Raw genomic sequence first — 22,359 nt, forward strand, 5'->3', positions numbered from 1 at the left:
TACAAATGTAAAACATACATTTTTAAATCAGGCCACTGTAAAATTATTTGATAAGAAAAAATACAATACCGCATTCAGCCGATAAAATGATGATATATATCCATGCAATCCACATTGATGCCATGTTTTGTAATATTGGTTAAAGATTCACTAATCTCTGTTTTTATTTTACTTTTTGAACTAAATAGAACGATTGTTAAAGTGCTACATCCCACATAAGACACACCTCTTTATTGCCTTTGAATTGCCATTGGTTCTTTGGAAAATAAATTTTAAATAATAACGTAAACAGGCATAACGTGCTACAAGTATTATACAAAATTTAATGATAACTAATTTATTCATTTGAGACACATTAATCTACCGATATATCCTATAACTTAATGTTATTTATTTATCAACACAATATATGTGTTTTTTAAATGGTACACAAATAGTTATATAAAAAAAGAAGATGTGGTATGATTGCCAATGAGACAACTATCCACAAAAGACCAAAATGACACAGACATTAACAACTATAGGTCACCGTACGGCCTTCAACAATGAGCAAAGCCCATACCGCATAGTGAGCTATAAAAGGCCCCCGATAAGACAATGTAAAACAATTCAAACGAGAAAACTAACGGCCTTATTTATGTACAAAATGAACGAAAAACAAATATGTAACACATAAACAAATGACAACCACTGAATTACAGGCTCCTGACTTGGGACAGGCACATACATAAATAATGTGGCAGGGTTAAACATGTAATGTTTACTAGGAAGAGTAAGACGTCCGTTTTTTCTCTAAAGAATCATCAGTGGCGCTCGAAGAAAAAAGTCATGAAGGCCAAATAATGTACGAAGAGCATTGAGAACCTAAAATCCAAAAGATTTTACCAAATACAACTACGGTTATATATTCACACATTGTTTTCAAAATACAAGACTACAATATGACTGTTATACAAGTCAAAATGTATAAACGTAAACAATAATAGGTCACAGTACGGTCTGCAACACGTAGCTCACACCGATTAGCAAGCTATAAAGAAGTCCCTAAAATCCCCTAAAATGAATAAGTGTAAAACAGAAAACAGAAAACCAGCAGTCTTATCTATGAAAAAGAAATCACTTTGCAGCCTCAATTTTGTCTTTTTAATTCAAATTTAGTTATTCGAATTGAATCCTAAAAATACAATAGAATAACATTTTTATTGGTTGGTTGAAAATAAATTCCCCTTACGTATGTAAGAGACGTACACAAGACAAGTTATCTGGTCGACGAAAGACAACTCGACGATTAAGATTTAGGTTTTCAATTACTTATACTTGTAAACCTACAAAATAAACTTGTTTACGTCCTACACCATATACCATACACCATACACCATACACCAACTCGTAACCTAAAGTAGCGGGAAACAGATCAATGCTAACTTACATATTTAAAGGTGCTGTTCGCAAGAAATAAATTATTATGACAGTCAGGCTGATGACCAGATATAAAGTGTACTGTATTCGTTTTGGTGTGAATGCGAACGAACATTCAAATAAACAAACGTACGGACAAATTCATTGCAAGAACACCATATTGGTGTAGCCGGATATAATATGTATGATATACGTACATAAACAATAATATTGAGTTGTTTCGTAATAACTTTCTGCTATAAAGCAGTGTTTTGAAGTATTATGCATGGGTTTTTTTGCTTAGGTTTTATTTTTGGCAGTTGCTATTTGTCCGGCTAGCCGAACGAATAGTTCCAGGACTATGTGTCTGGCCAGTACAATGCGCATGTCACTATAATATTTGTATGTATGTAATATTATATTCAGCAGCACTAGGTGTAGCACATCTTTGTAATCTTTAGTGTTTAGGGCCTAATCTTGTTACTGAAAATTGAAATTGTTGTTTTCTTCATTCTAGTATATAATTCAATGTGGACAACGAATAATTAGAAAAAAAGGATTTTGGGCAGCTGAAAAAGGTACAAAATTATTATATCTGTAGCTGGTCAAAAGAATTAGCTCCCTTGACATAAAGTTATCCATACTTTGAATGAGAGTAGAGCGAATTTTCTATAATGCCCCCCCCCCCCCCCCAAAAAAAACAAAACAAAAGAAAACAAAAGTAACAAAACTGCATTAATAATACAAATCTAAAACGCAAGAAAGTCCAATTAATGAAGTCCACAAAAATGTCGCAATACTCCAAAACGTCCTAACAAAATTTTAAGCTTTATAGAAGTCATATAATTCAGAAACACAAATGTTGCAATTCTTCATTTCAATCTTATACCTTAGTAACTGAAAAGCCTAATGCTGAGAATATACCTACTTATGTTAGAGCTATCAACATTAAATGAACATTATTACGTGTAGATGGCACTGCCACATATGACCTCTTTTTAACTTCTATTCAAAGACTTGACAGTAAACATCTAAGGTTTATAATGATAGCTTACACAGGAACTTCTTAGGAAGAACGACAAGAAGTTAGCAATATCCTTTGACTCTACTTTCCGCTATATAGATGATGTTCTTTCACTAAATAATTCAAATTTTGGTGACTATGTGGAACGCATTTATCCCATCGAACTAGAGATAAGGGATACTACAGATACAGTTAAGTCGGCCTCATATCTTGACTTACATCTAGAAATTGACAATGAGGGTCGGTTGAAAACAAAACTTTATGACAAAAGAGATGATTTCAGCTTTCCAATTGTGAACTTTCCATTTCTAAGAAGCAACATTCCAACCGCACCTGCATACGGGGTATATATCTCTCAATTGATACGATATTCCTATGCTTGCATTTCCTATTATGATTTTCTTGATAGAGGGTTACTGCTCACAAGGAAGCTATTAAACCAAGATTTACGAATGGTGAACTTGAAATCATCCCTTCGTAAATTTTATGAACGCCATCAAGAGTTGGTTGACCGTTATGGAATAACCGTTTTACAAATGATATCGGATATATTCCTTACGTCTTAACTACAATCCCCTTCCCTTTCATGAATGTGACCTACCGAATTAGACTATTTACCGGATTTGTTATCACAAAAGCAACACGACGGGTGCCACATGTGGAGCAGGATCTGCTTACCCTTCCGGAGCACCTGAGATCACCCCTTGTTTTTGGTGGGGTTCGTGTGGTTTATTCCTTATTTTTCTATGTTGTGTATGTGTATTATAAACTGAAAATCGAAAATAAACTGACAACGCCATGGCTAAACATGAAAAAGACAAACAGACAAACAAAAACTAGGGGTGATCTCAGGTGCTCCGGAAGGGTAAGCAGACCCTTCTCCACATGTGGCACGACCAAACGAAAGAACTCAGTATGCACCTACAAACAATTAAAAAAAATAAAGACTCATAAACACAAAACCATGAAAAACTTCGGCTGATATTTATTTCTTCAATATAATTCACAAAAATAATAATAATGTATTATCAATTTTTGACGTATAATATTAGGAATAATTGAGGCATTCGTCAAATCAGTAATCATCGTCGGCACTTGCGGTATTTGCAAAAGACGGACGTAAGATACTAGAGGGACTTTCAAATTCATAGATAGCTAAATGATAAAAATTCAAACAAACAATTAATAGTATACAAGGCACAACATAGAAAACTAAAAGACTAAGCAACACAAACCCAACAAAAACCTGGGGGTGCACCCGGGTACTCTTGAAGGGTAAGCAGATCCTGTTTCACATGTGGTACCCGTATCAGCACTCTACTGTGCTGCGACATAGTTTGTTTTTAAATTCCCCGTTGATAAACTAACAAATTACGCAAAGTTGAACATAGCTGAATTTCGCTATATTTTTTTCATTTCTCTGTTGGGCATATTGCCCTTATCGCCTCAATGTTTTTTAATATCCTTTATTGTAAATGATTATTTTTTAATGAAAGTTAGTCAAGAAAAATACTTTGAACGGTAGACATTTTTTAACTGTCACTTTCATGAAATCTATGATATGGCTATACAACAGCGCCATATGTTAGCCTCTTTACATGAAGGCCTATCAAAAAAAATATCTTTAACATATGGAACAAGATAAAATGCTGTAATAATGTAAAAAGCAATGCATGAATCGGAAAGTATAAAGTAACCTTATCAATATTGGTGTGTATAGTTTACAGAGAGACAGGACACGATAGAACAAGACATGGCAGGATATATAAATATTATATTTAGTATATACGCGTCTGGCGTATATACTAAATTTAGTCCTGGTATCTATGATGAGTTTATATATAATTCAATGATATAATATAATATAATATACTGTTGATAGGAGCTATGTTAAATGATCTTTGTGCAAAACGTTAAAAGTGTGTCATGTTGTTCTTTCTATCGTATGCATAACTTTGGTGTTGAAACTTAGTAGCAACTTCTTTGGCATGAGGAGTTTATGATGTGAGTATTACATGAAACGTATAAACGCTGTACTCACAACTTTGTATTTGAATGTTGTATTCCATGAATAATATATAAACCATAAAAAAACTCTGATCCTACTTCTTTGTCCAAGAGTGTTTCATTTTGTTAGGAATAAATCAGTACCCAACATTTTGTCCCAAAGTGTTTAATTTTTCAGAAATTACTGTTGGTTTGAACATCTGTAGCCACTACACTGTCGTGAAGTATTTTAGTCCGTGTTGAATAACTTCGGCGTAGCAACTTATTTGCCACTGTTGTGCCCTAAAGTGTTCATTCTGTAAGAAATCAATAAGACCTTAAAACAAAAAGGAACCAATTATTGTCTGTTGTATGCCATTAGGAATGATTGTGGTGTAGACACTTTGTACCAACTACTGTGTCCTGGAGTGTTTATTAAGTAAGAAATGAGGCATTTAATAAACATATAACAGAATACTGTTTCCCTAAATGTTTCTGTGAGGAATAACTGGAGTGTGAAAACTTTGATGCAACAACTGTGTCCTGAATAGATCATTCAGTCGGGGATTATTGAGGCGTGGAATCGCTGTAGCAATTACTGTGTCCTATCAACCAATAGGTCTTCATCTGACCCTTTCCCTGTAAATTAAAACATTTGCATACAATATATCACCCCTACTTTTGGTTCATCACTCAAGAAATTTTACGGTCGCCATCATGAGCTGTTTGGCCATTATAAAAAAAGTGTGTCAGAAATCATATCTGATATACTTCATCAGTCATAATAACCTTCCATCAATACCGAACTGAACAAAGAAATAACACGACGTGTGCCATATACGGTGCAGGAAATGCTTACCCTTCCGAAGCACCTGATTTCTCTCCCGGTTTTTAGTGGAGTTCGTGTTGTTTCTTATCTATTATCTATAACTGTTGATATAAATGTCCTTTGGTTTTGTGAGTCTTTGTTTACTCCTTGGTTTTGATTGTTATTGTCTTTGGTAAGTTCATGATGATCAGTATATAGTTTTTAATGTAAATTATTGGATTGTTTACGTGAATTTGTCTGTCATTATTCAATTTATGAGTTAATGTTTACCCTTCTGTCCCCTTATTGAAGCATGTATTTTGTCTGACAGTCCAAAGGTATCCGTCACATGGAAATCACTCAATAAAAGCAACAGTAGTATACCGCTATTCGAAATTCATCAATCGATTGAGAAAAAAAACAAATCCGGGTTAAAATCTAAACCTGAGGGAAACGCATCAAATATAAAAGAGGGACGAAAGATACCAAAGGGACAGTCAAACTCATAAATCGAAAGTAAACTGACAACGCCATGGCTAAAAATTAAAAAGACAAACAGACAAACAATAGTACAAATGACACAACATAGAAAACTAAAGAATAAACAACACGAACCCCACCAAAAACTAGGGATGATCTCAGGTGCTCCGGAACGGAAAGCAGATCTTGCTCCACATGTGGCACCCGTTGTGTTGCTTATGTGATAACAAATCCGGTAAATAGTCCCATTCGGTAGGTCACGTTCATGAAAAGGGAAGGTGATTGTAGTTACGACTTAAGGAACATATCCGATATCATTTGTGAAACGGTTATTCCATAACGGTCAACAACTCGTGATGGCTTCCGTAAAATTTACGAAGGGATGATTTCAACTTCATCATTATAAGAGGAGAATTACGACACAACAGAAACACAATATTTAAACGTAACACACACAGAAACGAACTATAATTTAACAATTTGACTGGCTAGTGATAACAGTAGTAACTACTTAGACAACTCGGCAACCGAGGTCCCTTATTTCGCAAACAAATGAACTGATGAAAAATCTTTCTTAATTAACTTTTATAAATAGTGTGTCATACATGGGATACCAATATAATTATAAATTAGTCATATAAGTTATGGACTTCGGTCCACGTGTTCGTACGATTTTGTTTTTGATTTCATTATTAGAAAGGCAATCTATAACAAAAAATAAATCCATGTAAAGGTTTGAGTGAACATATTTAATTTGAGTACACATTGGTAGTCATCTCATCCCTTTCTTTGGCATATAATAATGATATGAGGTACCTTTATAGGCATGTCACTTGTTTCTTTGACATACCACAATGTGATTAGTTACATTTATTTTACGTCAACTGTTTCTCTGACCTTCAGTGATGTGACTAGTAACCTGTAACCTGTCTATTTTATCTACCACGATGTGATTAGCTAACTTAGTGTCATGTCACCTCTTTCTCTGACCTACCACGATGTGATAAATTACCTTTATTATCATTTAACCTGTTTCTCTGATCTACCATGATGTGATAAATTACCTTTATTATCATTTAACCTGTTTCTCTGATCTACCATGATGTGATAAGTTACCTTTATTATCATTTAACCTGTTTCTCTGATCTACCATGATGCGATAAGTTACCTTTATTGCCATTTCACCTGCTTATCAGACCTACCACGATGTGATTAGCTACCTTTATTGTCATGTCATCTGTTTATCTGACCTACCACGATGTAATTAGTTACCTTTATTGTCATGTCGCCTTTTTCTCTGACCTACCACGATGTGATAATTTACCTGTATTGCCATGTCGCCTTTTTCTCTGACCTACCACGATGTGATATGGTACCTTTACTACCATGTCGCCTTTTTCTCTGACCTACCACGATGAGATAATTTACCTGCAGCATTGTCATGTCGCCTTTTTCTCTGACCTACCACGATATAATAAGGTACCTTTATTGCCATGTCTCGTCTTTTTCTCTGACCTACCACGATGTGATTAGTTACCTTTATTGTCATGTCGCCTTTTTCTCTGACCTACCACGATGAGAAAATTTACCTGTATTGCCATGTTGCCTGTATTTCTCTGACCTACCACGATGTAATAAGGTACCTTTATTGCCATGTCGCCTTTTTCTCTGACCTACCACGATGTGATTAGTTACCCTTATTGTCATGTCGTTTTTTTTCTGACCTACCACGATGGAATGGGTGACCATAAGGTCATGTCACCTCTTTCTCTGACCTTCCAAGTTATGATAAGTTACATTTATCGTCATGTCGCCTGTTTGTCTGATCTACAACAATAATACTAGTTACCTTTATTGTCATGTCACCTCTTTCTCTGATGAGAAACTCTGGATATGCTTCTAAAGCTTCTTTTGTAGCAGACGATATCTGAATCATACCAGCTGAAACATTATAAAAATCATATATTATTAATTATTTAATTCTTATGTAGATAGCAGGACAGTATACATGGTATAGTAACTAGTTATATACGGGTAATAATGTTCCGGTTTTGGTTTTTGTTCTAGTTTTGTTATGGTGGCTACTCTGTATATATAATTATTGCGAATGAAATAGCAGATACTCTGTAGCTGCTCGTGCATCTTTTGAAGACGTTTATGTCACAACCCATGGTATTTCGTATACACGTATAGTATAGGAGTAATACCACCATTCATTTTCCAATATTTGTCTTTGTTAAATATTAATTAAAAAAGAAATGTTTATGATCCTATTAACGATGTTTTATCCTGTCGAGAACTGCACACAAAATTCCCTAAATGATAATAACCATCACTGGAAGCTAACCAATCAAATTGCCACACTTATTTGCCTTGGACACAAGCTTTAACAAGCATGTGACCTCAAGTTTTCCAAATAAAAAAGACTGGAGATTTGACACACCCAAGATATATATTTATGACTTTATGTTTTGCTGGATGTGACGTATTGATATGGTAGTATCACACCGTTTACATTTTGTTAAAATATTTTTGTTTTTTTTTTTTTTTTTGAGGGAAACTTTTATGCAACATTCATCGTTTTGTTACATCATTGACTCAGGTTGTGGAGATTTGAGCCCGAGTATACACGTCAATGTCCGCCCCATTATTTATGTGGACTCATATATCAGGAGTTTGTTAGTCAGTTGTAATTGTTGTTTATTGTTTGTAATATCTGTTCTTCGTTTACTGCATGTTATACATCAGGCCGTTCATTATGACGTGAGCTTTATACCTCTATTGTAGGAAGTCTACGGTGACCAATATTAAATTGTTTAAATCCGCTTTCCTTAGACAAGTTGTTCATTTGTCACATTGAAAATAATACAACATCTCTTTATTCTAAATTGTAATTTTGTGATTTAACTTAATACATTTTGTGTCTTAAAACTAATTCATTTTATCGATGTACTAAATAATTTACTTTTATACAATACGTATAAAAGAAGATGTGGTATGATGGCCAATAATAAATCTTCACAAAAGACCTAATGGTACACACATTAATAACTACAACTATATGCTATTCTACGGCCTTCAAAAATGACGAAGGTCCTTACTGCAAAGTCAGCTTTAAACGGGCTCAACATGACAATGTAAAACAATTCAAACGAGAAACTAACGGTCTTAATTTTGTACAAAAAATGGACGAAAAAAAATTATTACTCAGCAACACACGACCTCTACTGAATAACAGACTCCCAACTTGGACAGGCGCATACATATTGTGATGGGCGTTTAGTTTTTACATGTTATTGGCATGTGCTTAAGATAAATAATAAGATATTTTCAACATGTTTCATTAAATATCTTTGTGCTCACGTTTTCCAGACGATTCCATTCTCGATGCTACATTGACAGTGTCACCAAACAAACAGTAACGAGGCATCTTAGTACCTACTACTCCAGCTACAACAGGGCCTATATCATATATTCCATAAAATAAACGAAAATGAATCAAAACATGCTGATATGATAGTGATATCGAAAGTAATCGAGCAAAACGTTTTACAGAAATTGTTCATTACAGCAGTTTGTTTACGTTTTATTATGAAAATTTATTCGACACAAGAAATGAGGAAGTTTTGATTCATTAACAAAGCTTATCATTTAAAAATTGAGAAGACATTTTTTAGATTTTAAACAAAGCTTATATACAAATACACAAAGTTGATCTTGGAACTGTGTTCCAGATTATTGATTACAAGAACCAATAGCATATTATAGTGTAACGGACGCAGAACATACTCAAAATTCTAAAAGCATGTTCTATTATTTGATTTAAAATGTTTTAAGCTTGATAACATTTGCGGCAATATAAAAGTCAATTACAGAACCCAAAAATAGTTGTCTGTTGTGTTTTTCTCTAACTGAAATCTTAATATAATCATAAGGCTTGTACAACATAGGTTTTTAAAAGTCGTGTCCTTGAATAATAAATTAAAGTTGACCGCAATAATAACTGAAGTTTTAAAGCAAAAGGACATTAACTATTAACTACGATACTAAATCTCATTTTAAGTTGAGTTCAGATTTGTCAAAGAAGCTCAAAGACAGTGATATTCTAAAAGTGGGTTAGGCATGTACTAGCGTTTCGATTACTTGTATCATCAATATCACTTCCTTTTTTTACATTTAGATAAAGTGTAGTACCTGAATTGATGCCTATTCGAACTTTCCATCTTTCCTGTGGAATATGAGGAACCGTAGCTTTACTGACTGTACTCATGATTTCTAATGACATTGATGCTACTTCTGTTGCATGTCTTGTTCTGTTCTTTGTAGGTACTGGTAGACCTGAGGCAACCATGTAGGCATCGCCTGAAACAAATAAATACAGTAAAATGCATGACTAAAAGAATCGGAACAATGGTTAATGAGAGAGCAATTTCATATACCTCATGATTATAAATAGGTCACCACAAGGCAGTAATATTATTATTATTATGTAGTTATAAAATTATAAGAAACACTGTGTAGAAGGTTTGATATCATTCATTGGCACATATTTATTCCTCAATTAATATATTCGTCTAGCTTATAGAAAACAAACAGCTAAAAACAAGTGACCGATATAAAAAGCGGAAATATATATGCTCCAATATACCTGGGTATATAATAACGCAAAAAATCCCGACATAGTTGCAGGATATTAGGTTCAACGCCTAAGGTAAATTGTAAAATAGATCAAGCTTTTTCAGGGCGTAAACAAAAAAAAACATAATAAAAATATAGGATTCTGCAAAGAAAGTAGAGCGCGATGGCTTGATTAATGTTAGAAATGAATGAACCTATGCAATAAGAGACCTTGTCAACGATCCAAGAGAACGCATATAGCGTCTCAATTCCAACTTGAAATGGATGCATATGTATTCATAACGCAAAGTGAAAATGACATCACTCTGAAACACCAATTTAAATTCTGGTCAAAGTCAAGTAAGGAACCACTTCTTTCAAAACTTACCCATTCTTGGTTTTGTTTTTTTGTATGTACTCAATACGTATGAAATATATTTGCCACTCAACGTCATAGCACAAAAAGCAACCATCAAATGGTTTGTTTAAATTATACACCATCAATTTTTTTTTTTAATCTTTGATAATGTCCTTTGAAAATATATATTGTAGCCTCCGATGACAAAAAGTTCATGTCGGATACAAGTTCTAATGACAACGAGCTATTGATGTAATGATAAATGTGCATTGGTTGAGGACAATTTACCAAAAAATTATTAATGCACATCAAGAAATTGAATGTAAATGTATTATTTCATAATATCAAAGTTCTTCACATTACGACGTTGATTAAAATGTTTCCCATTTTACACGTTTTTGCATACATACCTATAGTTTCTACTTTATAGACGTCAAAGGCTTCAAGTTTTGCGTCCATCATAATATATAATAAGTTTAACATGTAGATAACCTGCATTGGAGTGCTTTTTGAACATATGTCAGTGAAACCAGCAATATCAGAAAAATATATTGACACTGAATCATAATGCTTCGGAATTATCGGCTTCTTCTTCATCATTCTTCTGGCTATAGATATAGGAAGCAGCTGATACAACAAATGTTCCGAACGTCTACGTTCCTTCTCAAGGTCATATGTTTTGTTCCTGAGTGAATTCGCGAATAGCCGAAGTTTGTTTGTAAGTGTGTAAACGAGGGTCACAGTAATCAGAAACAGTAATATAGCACAAACCATCTTTATCACATTTATAATTAAATTTTTCTGCAATGATTTTACGTGGTCTTCGAGCTTTCCTATTATTTCCTAAAATAAAAAAAATCTCTCTTATTCTTCGAATGTTACCTAACTTATAAGACGTTATTATCGGGTTAAGCTACAGTAGCAATCGATTGGTTACCCGTTTGAAGCAGGAAATGTTTACTCCTTTCGGAGCACCTGCTATTACACCTAGTTTAGACATTGTTTTGGAGTGCAAGAACCTATAAAATATTTTGGGATGCTATGAATAACAAAGAAGCTAAATTCATTCAAGTATGGACATCACAATATAGCAACTAATTACATAACAATTAATTATGTAAATTATCACAATTTGAAAGATTATTCATTCGTCTTTCATTTGGTACCTCATTTATAAAATTTAAAGAAGGATGTGTGGAATTACATCAGTTTAAAGATGTCTGATTGGGGATGAAAAATCTTTGCATTGTGCTACCTTAAATGCATTGTTTTGTGTTTTTTGCTGTTGTCTTTTGGTCCTTTTTGTTTTTCTCCTCTTTTTAGTAAAAATTAGATTGAAACAATTTACAGTAACATTAAATGTAAAAAAATAAATAAATCAGTATGTATATTAATGAAATTTATCCTGTTGAACTTACTTTAAATAAAGCTAATACTAACAATGACCACTGCCCTTTTCTCGATCTTGATATCTATATCACTAATGGAAAGCTGAATACTAAAATTTATGATAAAAGGTATGATTTTTCATTTCCTATCGTTAATTATCCGTTTTTAGATGGTGACGTTCCCTTGTCACCATCTTATGGTGTTTATATATCTCAACTTGTACGATTCGCTCGTGTATGTAACAATGTTTTAGATTTTAACGAGAGAAATTTATGTATTACTGAAAAATTATTACCCCAGGGTTTTTGATATCACAAACTAGTCAAAACATTTACTAAATTTTATCATCGGTATAAAGACATCATTCGTAAATATAGCTCAACATGCAGACTTCTAATACGTTCAGGTATTTCACATCCAATTTTTTATGGTAATATTCTTTATAAAGCACAAAGGTGTCAGTATTCACCTCAGAAACTTACAAAACCTTTGAATAGACTTATTAAGAAGGGATATAATTACGGTACTGTTGTCAAGTCATTAAAGATTGCATATTTTGGCGTTAATATTGAGTCACTGATAAGGTCTTTGCATCGGAACTAAACACATTTATTCTAAAAACAGTTGTTGGCATGACACGGGTTATGTTCTTCTCATATATGTTATGATGGTATGATACTAAACCCCTAACGGGAAGGATTGTGCCTGATGTTCATATGATGAAATCATAATCTTTCAGTCAGTTTAGTTGAAGTCTGGAGCTGGCATGTAAGTTAACTTCTAGTAGTCTGTTGTTATTTATGTATTATTGTCATTTTGTTTATTTTCTTTGGTTACATCTTCTGACATCAGACTCGGATTTCTCTTGAACTGAATTTTAATGTGCGTATTGTTATGCGTTTACTTTACTACATTGGTTAGAGGTATAGGGGGAGGGTTGAGATCTCACAAAAATGTTTAACTCCGCCGCATTTTTGCGCCTGTCCCAAGTCAGGAGCCTCTGGCCTTTGTTAGTCTTGTATTATTTTAATTTTAGTTTCTTGTGTACAATTTGGAAATTAGTATGGCGTTCATTATCACTGGACTAGTATATATTTGTTTAGGGGCCAGATGAAGGACGCCTCCGGGTGCGGGAATTTCTCGCTACATTGAAGACCTGTTGGTGACCCTCTGCTGTTGTTTTTTATTTGGGCGGGTTGTTGTCTCTTTGACACATTCCCTATTTCCATTCTCAATTTTAAATGTTTAAAGTAGATATAGGAGGATTTAATTTGTAGCCATTGAGACAACTCTTCATCAAAGTCACAATTTTGTAAAAAGAAATAAACTATTATAAGTGTTCATTTTTCATTCTTCTTGTCCTGTTTCGGTAATTCTATTATGTGTTGTGTAATGGATCTTTTATTATAATGTACCTTATTATTTTGTCTCTCCGTAATATAAACATATTTATTGACAATACTAATTTTGCAAAGATGTGATAAATAATTAAAAAAAATGAAAACAACACGTTTATTATTTTGCGTTCGAAGCGCTTTTCTGGATTTACCTTCATTCGGAACGCTCAAAGCCAAACATTTGAAATCCGAAGATGTATAAGTACCGAAACCGTTGAAGAGCTATATGTCAAAAATACTTAAAATAAATAGCCAAATTCATCTAAAATCAACTTTGCCTGAGGGTGTTGAAAAAAGTCAAATTGCGAATATCAGTTGATTCGATGCCCATTAGCTGACTGGACACATTTGTATCAAGAAGGTCGCAACTAGTACATGCAATCTCAACTCTGTCTTTCCATAATAATATTTACCTGCGATAAGATATCCTGAATTTCTTTCAGTAAATCTATATAACTAGTAATGTTATTGGACCATGCAATACTGGTTTTAGTAGATCCACCAGTTGCATTATTAGCCAATATGTCTGCCCGCATGCTGTTTATAACTGATTCTAGTTCACTTGAGGTATACCGGCTGTTTATTTGATTGTGTACTGTGGTAGAATACTGCATACTTCTTGTTAAATAGCTAAGTCCAAGTGTTTCCTTTTCTTTATACCATAAAAGTTCTGGTGATGAAACACCTCCTGCAAGTATAAGTTAGTTATGATGGTCTTAACTTTAATTTGTAGTTTTAAAACGGAGAATATCTTTATGGATACGTTACGATATCGCGGTAGATACATTCTTATCATATTAGTCAAGGGGGTAGCCTCTGTAGCCGATTACACAAACTGTTTTGTTTTCTACAGTATCACGAGATAACTGTCAACTCTAAAGTTGTAACTTTCGAAACTTTTGCATATTCGGTTCGTTCGAATGCTACTTTACTTGATTAGGAATGCCATAGTTTCGCCATCTTATGAAAACCTTTTTATGTATTCTATTACGTCTGTATTTCTTTTTGCATTGTTGACCAGCTATAAAAACTCTTCAAACGTTATCATATACAATGATTCTTAAATGTAAAATTTGATTCTGTTTTGAAACATAAACCAGTTTTATTGATGTACTTATGTGACCTGATTATGAATATAATGAGCTTTTATTTGACATCGGCTTATTTTCGTTTCTGAGTTTTTCAGAGATAATGTATAGTTGACATCAGATAACTTGATCAATTTAGATCAAGCCGGCGTCCATATCATTTCAAGAGTACGAAGAGTTTATTAAAAATACGGTTAACCAAATATCAATAAAAGTTAACAAGTTTGTTTACTAGGCTGTGAAAGGAACAAAAGTATATGCAAACGCAGTTATATATTTTTTTTGTTTATATTATATGTTGAAACAGTTTGATTTGTGTATAAAGGCAACAGTAGTATACCGCTGTTCAAAACTCGTAGATCTATGGACAAAAAACAAAATAGAGGTAACAAACTAAAACTGAGGGAAACACATTAAATATAAGAGGAGAACAACGACACAACATTAAAATGTAACACACACAGAAACGGACTAAGCATTAGACAAAATCCTATGAGAATAACAAATATAACATCAAAACCAAATGCATGAATTAGGGATAGATAAGTACCGTGACACGTCTTATAGTAATGTGAATTCACACTCATATATAAGAGAAAACAAACGACACAACGGAAAAACAACGTTATTATGTAACACACACACAGAAAAGAACTATAATATCACAATGGCCATATTCCTGACTTGGTACAGGACATTTTTAAAGGTTAAAATTGTGGGTTTAACCTGGTTTTGTGGCATGCCAAACCTCCCTCTTGTATAGCCATGTGAAACATTACATTAAAATGACAACACAACATTACAGGACTACAACATAAATAAATAGGAGAACACAATTGACAAAGAAATACACGAATAATAGCTAACAAAAGGCAACAAGTTTTAAATTTTAATACTCCAGAAGTGCATTTTGTCCACACAAGACTTACTAGTGACGCCCAGATACAAAAGTTTGAAAGACGAAACAAGTACAAAGTTGAACAGCATCGAGGACCAAAAGTTCAAAAAAGTTTTGCCAAAAACTCTCAGGGTTTTCTGTTAGTTACCAGAACATCCCTATCATTTAGAATAATATATACTTTTGCAAACAGTAAATTTTATAAAATGACTATACAAAAGATATACATGATAAAACTGAAGTATTAACTAATTACAGGAAACAACCGAAATACATTACATAACCCGACAGTATGCAACACAAAAAATTGACACATCCGAATAAGTGAAAACCTCAACGCCAAGTGACGCATATTGATTTGTAAAAAATGACAAAAAATTGACACATTTGAATGAATAAGATAAAATTAGGATTGATTTAAGATTATATTTGAACTAAATACTGATATTACATTTAATAACAATGCACATTTCAATACTTATTAATAGCAAACTACGGTAGCAATTAACTATATTATATAGCTATAGATATAGTTTGTTTTGAATCTAACTCCTTGTCAAATAATATTGTCTTTGTATGTAAATCGTATTACTACGAATGTCTTGTAAAAGAATTGGGTATAAAGGAGCACTCAGGTAATCCCGCATACAAAGACATATCATTTGACAAGGATGAGATTTTAGCAAATCATGAGTCCTTCATGGCTTCAATAAAGATTACATTGAACACCAAATCGGAGGACTTACCTTGTTTGTATTGGATACCTAAACTTCATAAAATTCCGTACAAACAACGGTATATTGCTGGCTCATCTTCATGTTCCACTAAAGAATTGTCCATTAGATTGTCTAAAATTCTATCCGCAGTGAAAGAGGGTCTTTAGAAATACTGTGGAACTGTTTACTCGCGTAGTGGTATTAACCATATGTGGATTCTTAAAAATTCTAAAGAACTTCTAGACAATTTTAAATCTCGGTCTTTTTCTGAAGTTAGTTCTATCAAAACTTTTGATTTTTCAACCCTGTATACCACCATTCCCCATGTAAATTAAAAAATCGCCTAAAAGAAATAATCCACAATGCCTTTCAACATAAAAATGGTATCACACGCTATAAATTTATTACTTTGGGATTTCATAAGGCATATTTCGTTAATAGTGACAAACAAAAAGGTAAAACATGCTACACAAAAGAACAAGTGGTCAGTATGCTGGAGTTTCTTATCGACAACATATTTGTTGAGTTCGGAGGTAGACTTTTTCAACAAATTGTAGGCATTCCTATGGGAACGAACTGCGCGCCTCTCCTTGCTGGCCTCTTCTTATTTTCATATGAATCGGAGTTCCTTCAGACACTTGTCAAAACAAGAAGATCAAAGAAGCCAGGTTATTATATTTCACTTTCAGATATATTGATGATGTTCTTTCCATTAACAATCCGAACTTTTCTGATTGGTTTCCATTTATATATCCACCAGAACTAGAAATTAAAGAGACAACAAACACGGCTTCCTCTGCCTCATTTTTAGACTTATACTTCGAATTTGACATACACAGTCATCTAAGTACAATCTATGACAAACGAGACGATTTTGATTTTGAAATTATCAACTTCCCCCACCTTAGTAGCAATATACCAACTTCACCTGCATATGGAATATACATTTCCCAACTTATTCGGTATTCAAAAGCTTGCAGCTCCTACTCAGACTTTGTAAAACGTCACCAATGTCTGAGCAGAAAGTTGATGAACCAGGGGTATGTCAAAGAACGTCTCGTCCTTTTTCTAAAAAGTTCATCGGAAGGTACCCAGAACTTGTTGATAAATATTTCGTATCAACTTCACAAATAATACACGATGGTCTTGAAGTATAGATTTTGCGTACTGACGTTGTTTATCATCTTAATAACTTGTTATATTATTCTTTTATTTGTCTTTATTAATATTACTTTTACTGTTAGTCTGATTTTTGAGATATCCTTTTTGACTTTACTCTGTGCTTATGTATTCCATCATACTTTTAACGACAAAATTATTTTATGATGTGACTCTGTACCTATGTATCTTGTCATACTTTGAATGACAAAAGTATTTTATTTATTAATAGTACTTTAACTGTTAAACCACTTTTTGTGATATACATTTGACGTGACTCTGTACTTATGTATCCCGTCATTCTTTGAACCACACTATTATTTTATTCATTATTACTTTATACTGTTTAGTCAGTTTTTGTTATATCTATTTTGCGTGACTGCATTTATGCATCCCGTCATACTTTAAACGACAAAATTATTTCATGTCTACCTGGTCGAATTTCAAACGCTCAATTTCACACTAGTACTCAAAACCCTCCTTCCTTGATGGGTGCATTTTTTACTTAGACAAATAAAATCGTATAATATAATCAAAATGAGGATGTTAATTTGATGTGTGCTTCTTCGTTACATTTGTTGTTTTATAGTGATTAAGATGTTGACTGCTGTACCCCTGTTTTTGACATTTTTAACTATTGTGTCTGTTTGTTTTGTTCACGCATCGGTGACAATATAATGGAATGTGATACGACTGTCATACAAGTGAGAGGTTTAGGTAGCTATAAAACCAGGTTCAATCCACCATTTTCTACATTTGAAAATGCTTGTACCAAGTCAGGAATATGACATTTCTTGTCCATTCGTTTTTGATGCGTTTTGTTATTTGATTATGCACTTTCCGAATTGATTTTCCTCTGAGTTCAGTATTTTTGTGATTTTACTTTTTTCAAACATAAAACATCGTACAGATTGCGTTAACAAAATTAGATCAAATGAATGAAGAAGGTGATTTATTTTCTTTACCATACACGAGATTTTTCGTTGTATTGAAGACCTGTTCGTGACCTTCTGCTGTTGTCTGCCCTATGGTCGTGTTGTTGTCTCTTTGGTACATTCCCCATTTCCATTCTCATTTTTACATGAATATAATGGAAAAGACGTCAACACATTTGACAAAATCCGATGAGAATTACAAATATAACATTAAACATTTAAACTAAATACATGAATTTGGGATAGATAAGTACCGTAACACGTCTTATAGTAATGCGATTTAACACTCAGCAAAACAGTCACAATAGGGAATAAGTCACGTTTTGCAATTAAAAGATTAGACGACGTTAACAAACCACAATCTACCATGTGGTAAAAATGTCCTCAGCTAGTTTGGTCGAAGACTCATTGTATGGATCCACCAATTCGTGATGTGTCCATAAAATTTACAGAGTGTCAATTTTAATCTGTCCTCCTCATAACTTTGTTGTAGCAGTTTCTGCATAAGGAGCACACTCTGTATATGAAGTCCGTATAGTGTGAACAAGCACGAGAATAAAGTATCAATTGTGATATGTAAACACCATACGAAAGGACAGAGGGTATGTTACTGCTGAGAAATGGGAAATTGATAATTGGGAAGTTGAAATCGTCCCGTTTATCATAGATTTTCGTGTGGAGTCGTCAATCTGCGTCAATATTGAGGAAAATATCAAGATATGAAGCAGTCCTTTTAGTATCAGTAGTATCTTTAATTTCAAGTTCACTGGGATACATGATATGCAAGTATTGGCTGAAATATGGGTTATTCAATGATAGAACATCATCAATATATCGGAAAGTAAAATTAAAGAATTTCGACAGGTGCTTTTTCTTTTTGTCTTTTAGGAGGTTCTGAATGAATTCTGCTTCATACGAGTACAAAAACAAATCGGCCAGCAGGGTGCACAATTAGTACCCATTAGAATACCGACTGTCTATTGAAATACAAATGCTCCAATCTCAACAAATATATTGTCGATCAAAAAGTCCAGCATTTTGATAATATCATCTTTAGTATATTTTCTTGAAGATTCAGTGTGATTCTTCACAAAATATGAATTATTGTAACCCAAAACAAGAAATTTGTATCTATGATTCCCATTTTTATAGAAAAAGCTCTGTTTTATAAGATGGTGAAGTCGATCTTTCAACTGAGCATGGGAAATTGTAGTATATAGCGTAGAAAATCAAAAGTTTTTATGTTGCTGCAAAATTACAAAAATTGTCATCGAAGATTAAGCAGTAGATCTTTCGAATTTTTTAGAATCCACATCTGGTTAACACCACTGGTATAATAAATCTCATCACAATATTTTTGAAGCCCATCTTTTACTGTAGAAAGAATAGTAGTCAGTACTTTCGAAAGATGTTTAGTCGAACATTTTGAAGACCCAGCTATGTATCGTTCTTTATTTGGAGTTTTGTGTAATTTAGGTATCCAGTATAATGAAGGTAAGTTTTCTTCGTTTTCTTTGATGTTGATACCAAAGAAAGAAGGACAGATTTATGATTTTGTAAAATTTCGTCCTTGATAAATGATGTTAAAGAATATATAGGGTTACCAGTAGTTTTATTTATTCCAAGCTCTGTTGTGAGACATTGCGAATAATGTTTTTTTTTACATATGAAGACAATATCATTAGAGGCTTTATCTGCTGGAACAACGACATATTTGTCATGCAAAGAGGATAAAGCATTCACAACATCCGGATTCTTGAAAGGGTTAGTAACTCTTGTACTCATATTGCATCGTAGTTTTTGTATGCGCCTCTGAATGCATGATCAAATAGCTTTGATCCATTCAGACAAAGTGTCCAGTTCTGGTTCTTCTGGTTCGCGCTTTACCCATTTTCTTCCATAGTCCTCAACCATCCATCAGTAACTTGAAATTCTTTTTTCCAGTTGATGGGCCGAGGGATTCTATATTTTGGTCCCTTGGCTAACAACTCTCTTACTTGTTCAATGGTAACGATGCCAAGGTCACCAGTAATAACATGACCAGCTGGACTATAATTGTATTGTGACGATGCACATGAGCAATCCGGAGGCTTGGATTTCGTATCTTTGAGGTTAAAGGCCTCTAAATCTCTCTTGTGGTGGAAAATCTTGGATGCAATACTAGTAGCTTTGGTGTAAGTATAAGAAATAACAGGTGTAGCTTTATTTCTGAAGTAATCAGGTATAGTTTTTGTACAGATTTTTGATGGAAAATATTGCTTATATTTACAGCATCTAAACCTTTATTGGCGAATTCTACCTTAAAAAATAACGTTTTTCCTCACTATTGGATATAGTCGATACGGGTTTGAATAGTCTATGGTTAGCAATGTCGATGATTATTGCAACTAATCTATACTTAACAGAATGAGAATCAGTAACAGAAGTATTTTGGGCTTCTTTTTCAATATAAACATTATACTAAAAGCAAATCTGTAAAACAATATACATATACCGAATGGACAGAAACATATGCAATGTGACGAGGTTAAAACTTTTAGACTTTGATGAAATGATTAATAAAGGCAACATTAGTATACCGCTGTTCGAAATTCATAAATAAATAGAGAAAAACAAATTCGGATTACAAACTAAAACTGAGGGAAACGTATCAAATATAAGAGAACTACGACACAAAAGAAACACAAAATTGAAATGTAACACACACAGACACGTATTATAAAGGCAACAGTAGTATACCGCTGTTCAAAACTCGTAAATCTATGGACAAAAAACAAAATCGGGGTAACAAACTAAAACTGAGGGAAACGCATTAAATATAAGAGGAGAACAAAGACACAACATTAAAATGTAACACACACAGCAACGGACTAAGCATTAGACAAAATCCGATGAGAATAATATAACACTAATCCTGCAACTTCTTTAATACATGAATTCAAATGACCGTTTAACGGAGTTATTATAGAATCTGCCATTACTACTGCTCTCGGATCGGCAAGATAAGCGACTAAACATATCTCTTTCTGATAATCAGAAAAAAATCAAATACGGTCAAGTAATTCATTTATAAAGAAATGATTTAATTAACCTTGAACCCTTTCAAAGATTTAACAGATTTTCTCAAGTACGGTCAGATGATCTTTGATGTAGACATATAAATCATGGGTTTTCGCCGTTTATATTACTAAGATTAATATCGTCTGTCTTATCTTTTACAATATAATTAAATGTGAGATCCATGTCTGTTTTGCGTGATTTAAGATGAAAATCAACATTTGTGTCATAATGATGTGAAAACTAGGTATAGCGTGGAGGTAGTCGTCAATTTCAAAGGCAACCAACATCGTTTAATTCAATGTAAATATAAAAATTAGACACATGATATTTTTGAAGATATTATCAACGTACATAATAGTTATCAAAAGTACCAGGATTATAATTTAGTACGCCAGACGCCCGTTTCACCTACATAAGACTCACCAGTCACGCTCATATCAAAATAGTTATAAAGCCAAACAATACAAAGTTGAAGAGCATAGAGGAGCCAAAATTCCAAAAAGTTGTGCCAAATACGGTTAAGGTAATCTATTCCTGGGACACGAAAATCCTTAGTTTTTCTAAAAATTCAAAATTTAGTATCAGGAAATTTATAAAAATGATCACATAATTGATATTCATGTGAACACAGAAGCGCTGACTACTGGGCTGGTGATACCCTCGGGGACGAAACGTCCACCAGCAGTGGCATCGACCCAGTGGTGTAAATAAGACATAAAACCATCTTGATTCGTGAGAAATGCAGTTCATACAATATAAAACTTTCAAAAATATACACAGCTCAATTGTACCTTTGATGTTTGGAATTTTGGGTTTCAAATGCTCTTTAACTTAGAATTCGCTCAACGTTGTTTTTTTTTTTTTTTTTTTTTTTTTTATTATGAAACATTAGTTAAAACTCGAATTTAAACTTTAAAACAACACATTATGCCTAGTTTAGTTTAAACATATTTTATTGTCCAAAAAAAAACATTGACAATAGGATTGGACACAAGTTTTGCAACTTAGAACGTCTTCTCCATTACATACAAATAATACATATCCGAA

At 33.3% G+C, this 22,359-nt stretch overlaps 1 protein-coding gene across 1 annotated transcript in view; it reads right to left on the reverse strand.

The window, feature by feature from the left end:
- The window catches only part of LOC139500514 (uncharacterized), a 30,206-nt gene that overhangs the window by 1,975 nt on the left and 5,872 nt on the right, over positions 1–22,359 (reverse strand). Inside the window, exons 2-8 of the mRNA XM_071289259.1 lie at positions 20,140–20,460; positions 15,294–15,352; positions 13,942–14,145; positions 11,443–11,514; positions 9,891–10,058; positions 9,060–9,158; positions 7,494–7,637 (exon numbers count right to left, since the gene is read on the reverse strand). Of these exons, the coding sequence (XP_071145360.1) occupies positions 7,494–7,637; positions 9,060–9,158; positions 9,891–10,058; positions 11,443–11,514; positions 13,942–14,145; positions 15,294–15,352; positions 20,140–20,460 (1,067 nt within the window). The remainder of the gene's footprint in view (positions 1–7,493; positions 7,638–9,059; positions 9,159–9,890; positions 10,059–11,442; positions 11,515–13,941; positions 14,146–15,293; positions 15,353–20,139; positions 20,461–22,359) is intronic.

This window comes from Mytilus edulis, chromosome 13 (assembly GCF_963676685.1).
Source record: "Mytilus edulis chromosome 13, xbMytEdul2.2, whole genome shotgun sequence".
Classification (NCBI taxonomy): Eukaryota; Metazoa; Mollusca; class Bivalvia; order Mytilida; family Mytilidae; genus Mytilus; species Mytilus edulis.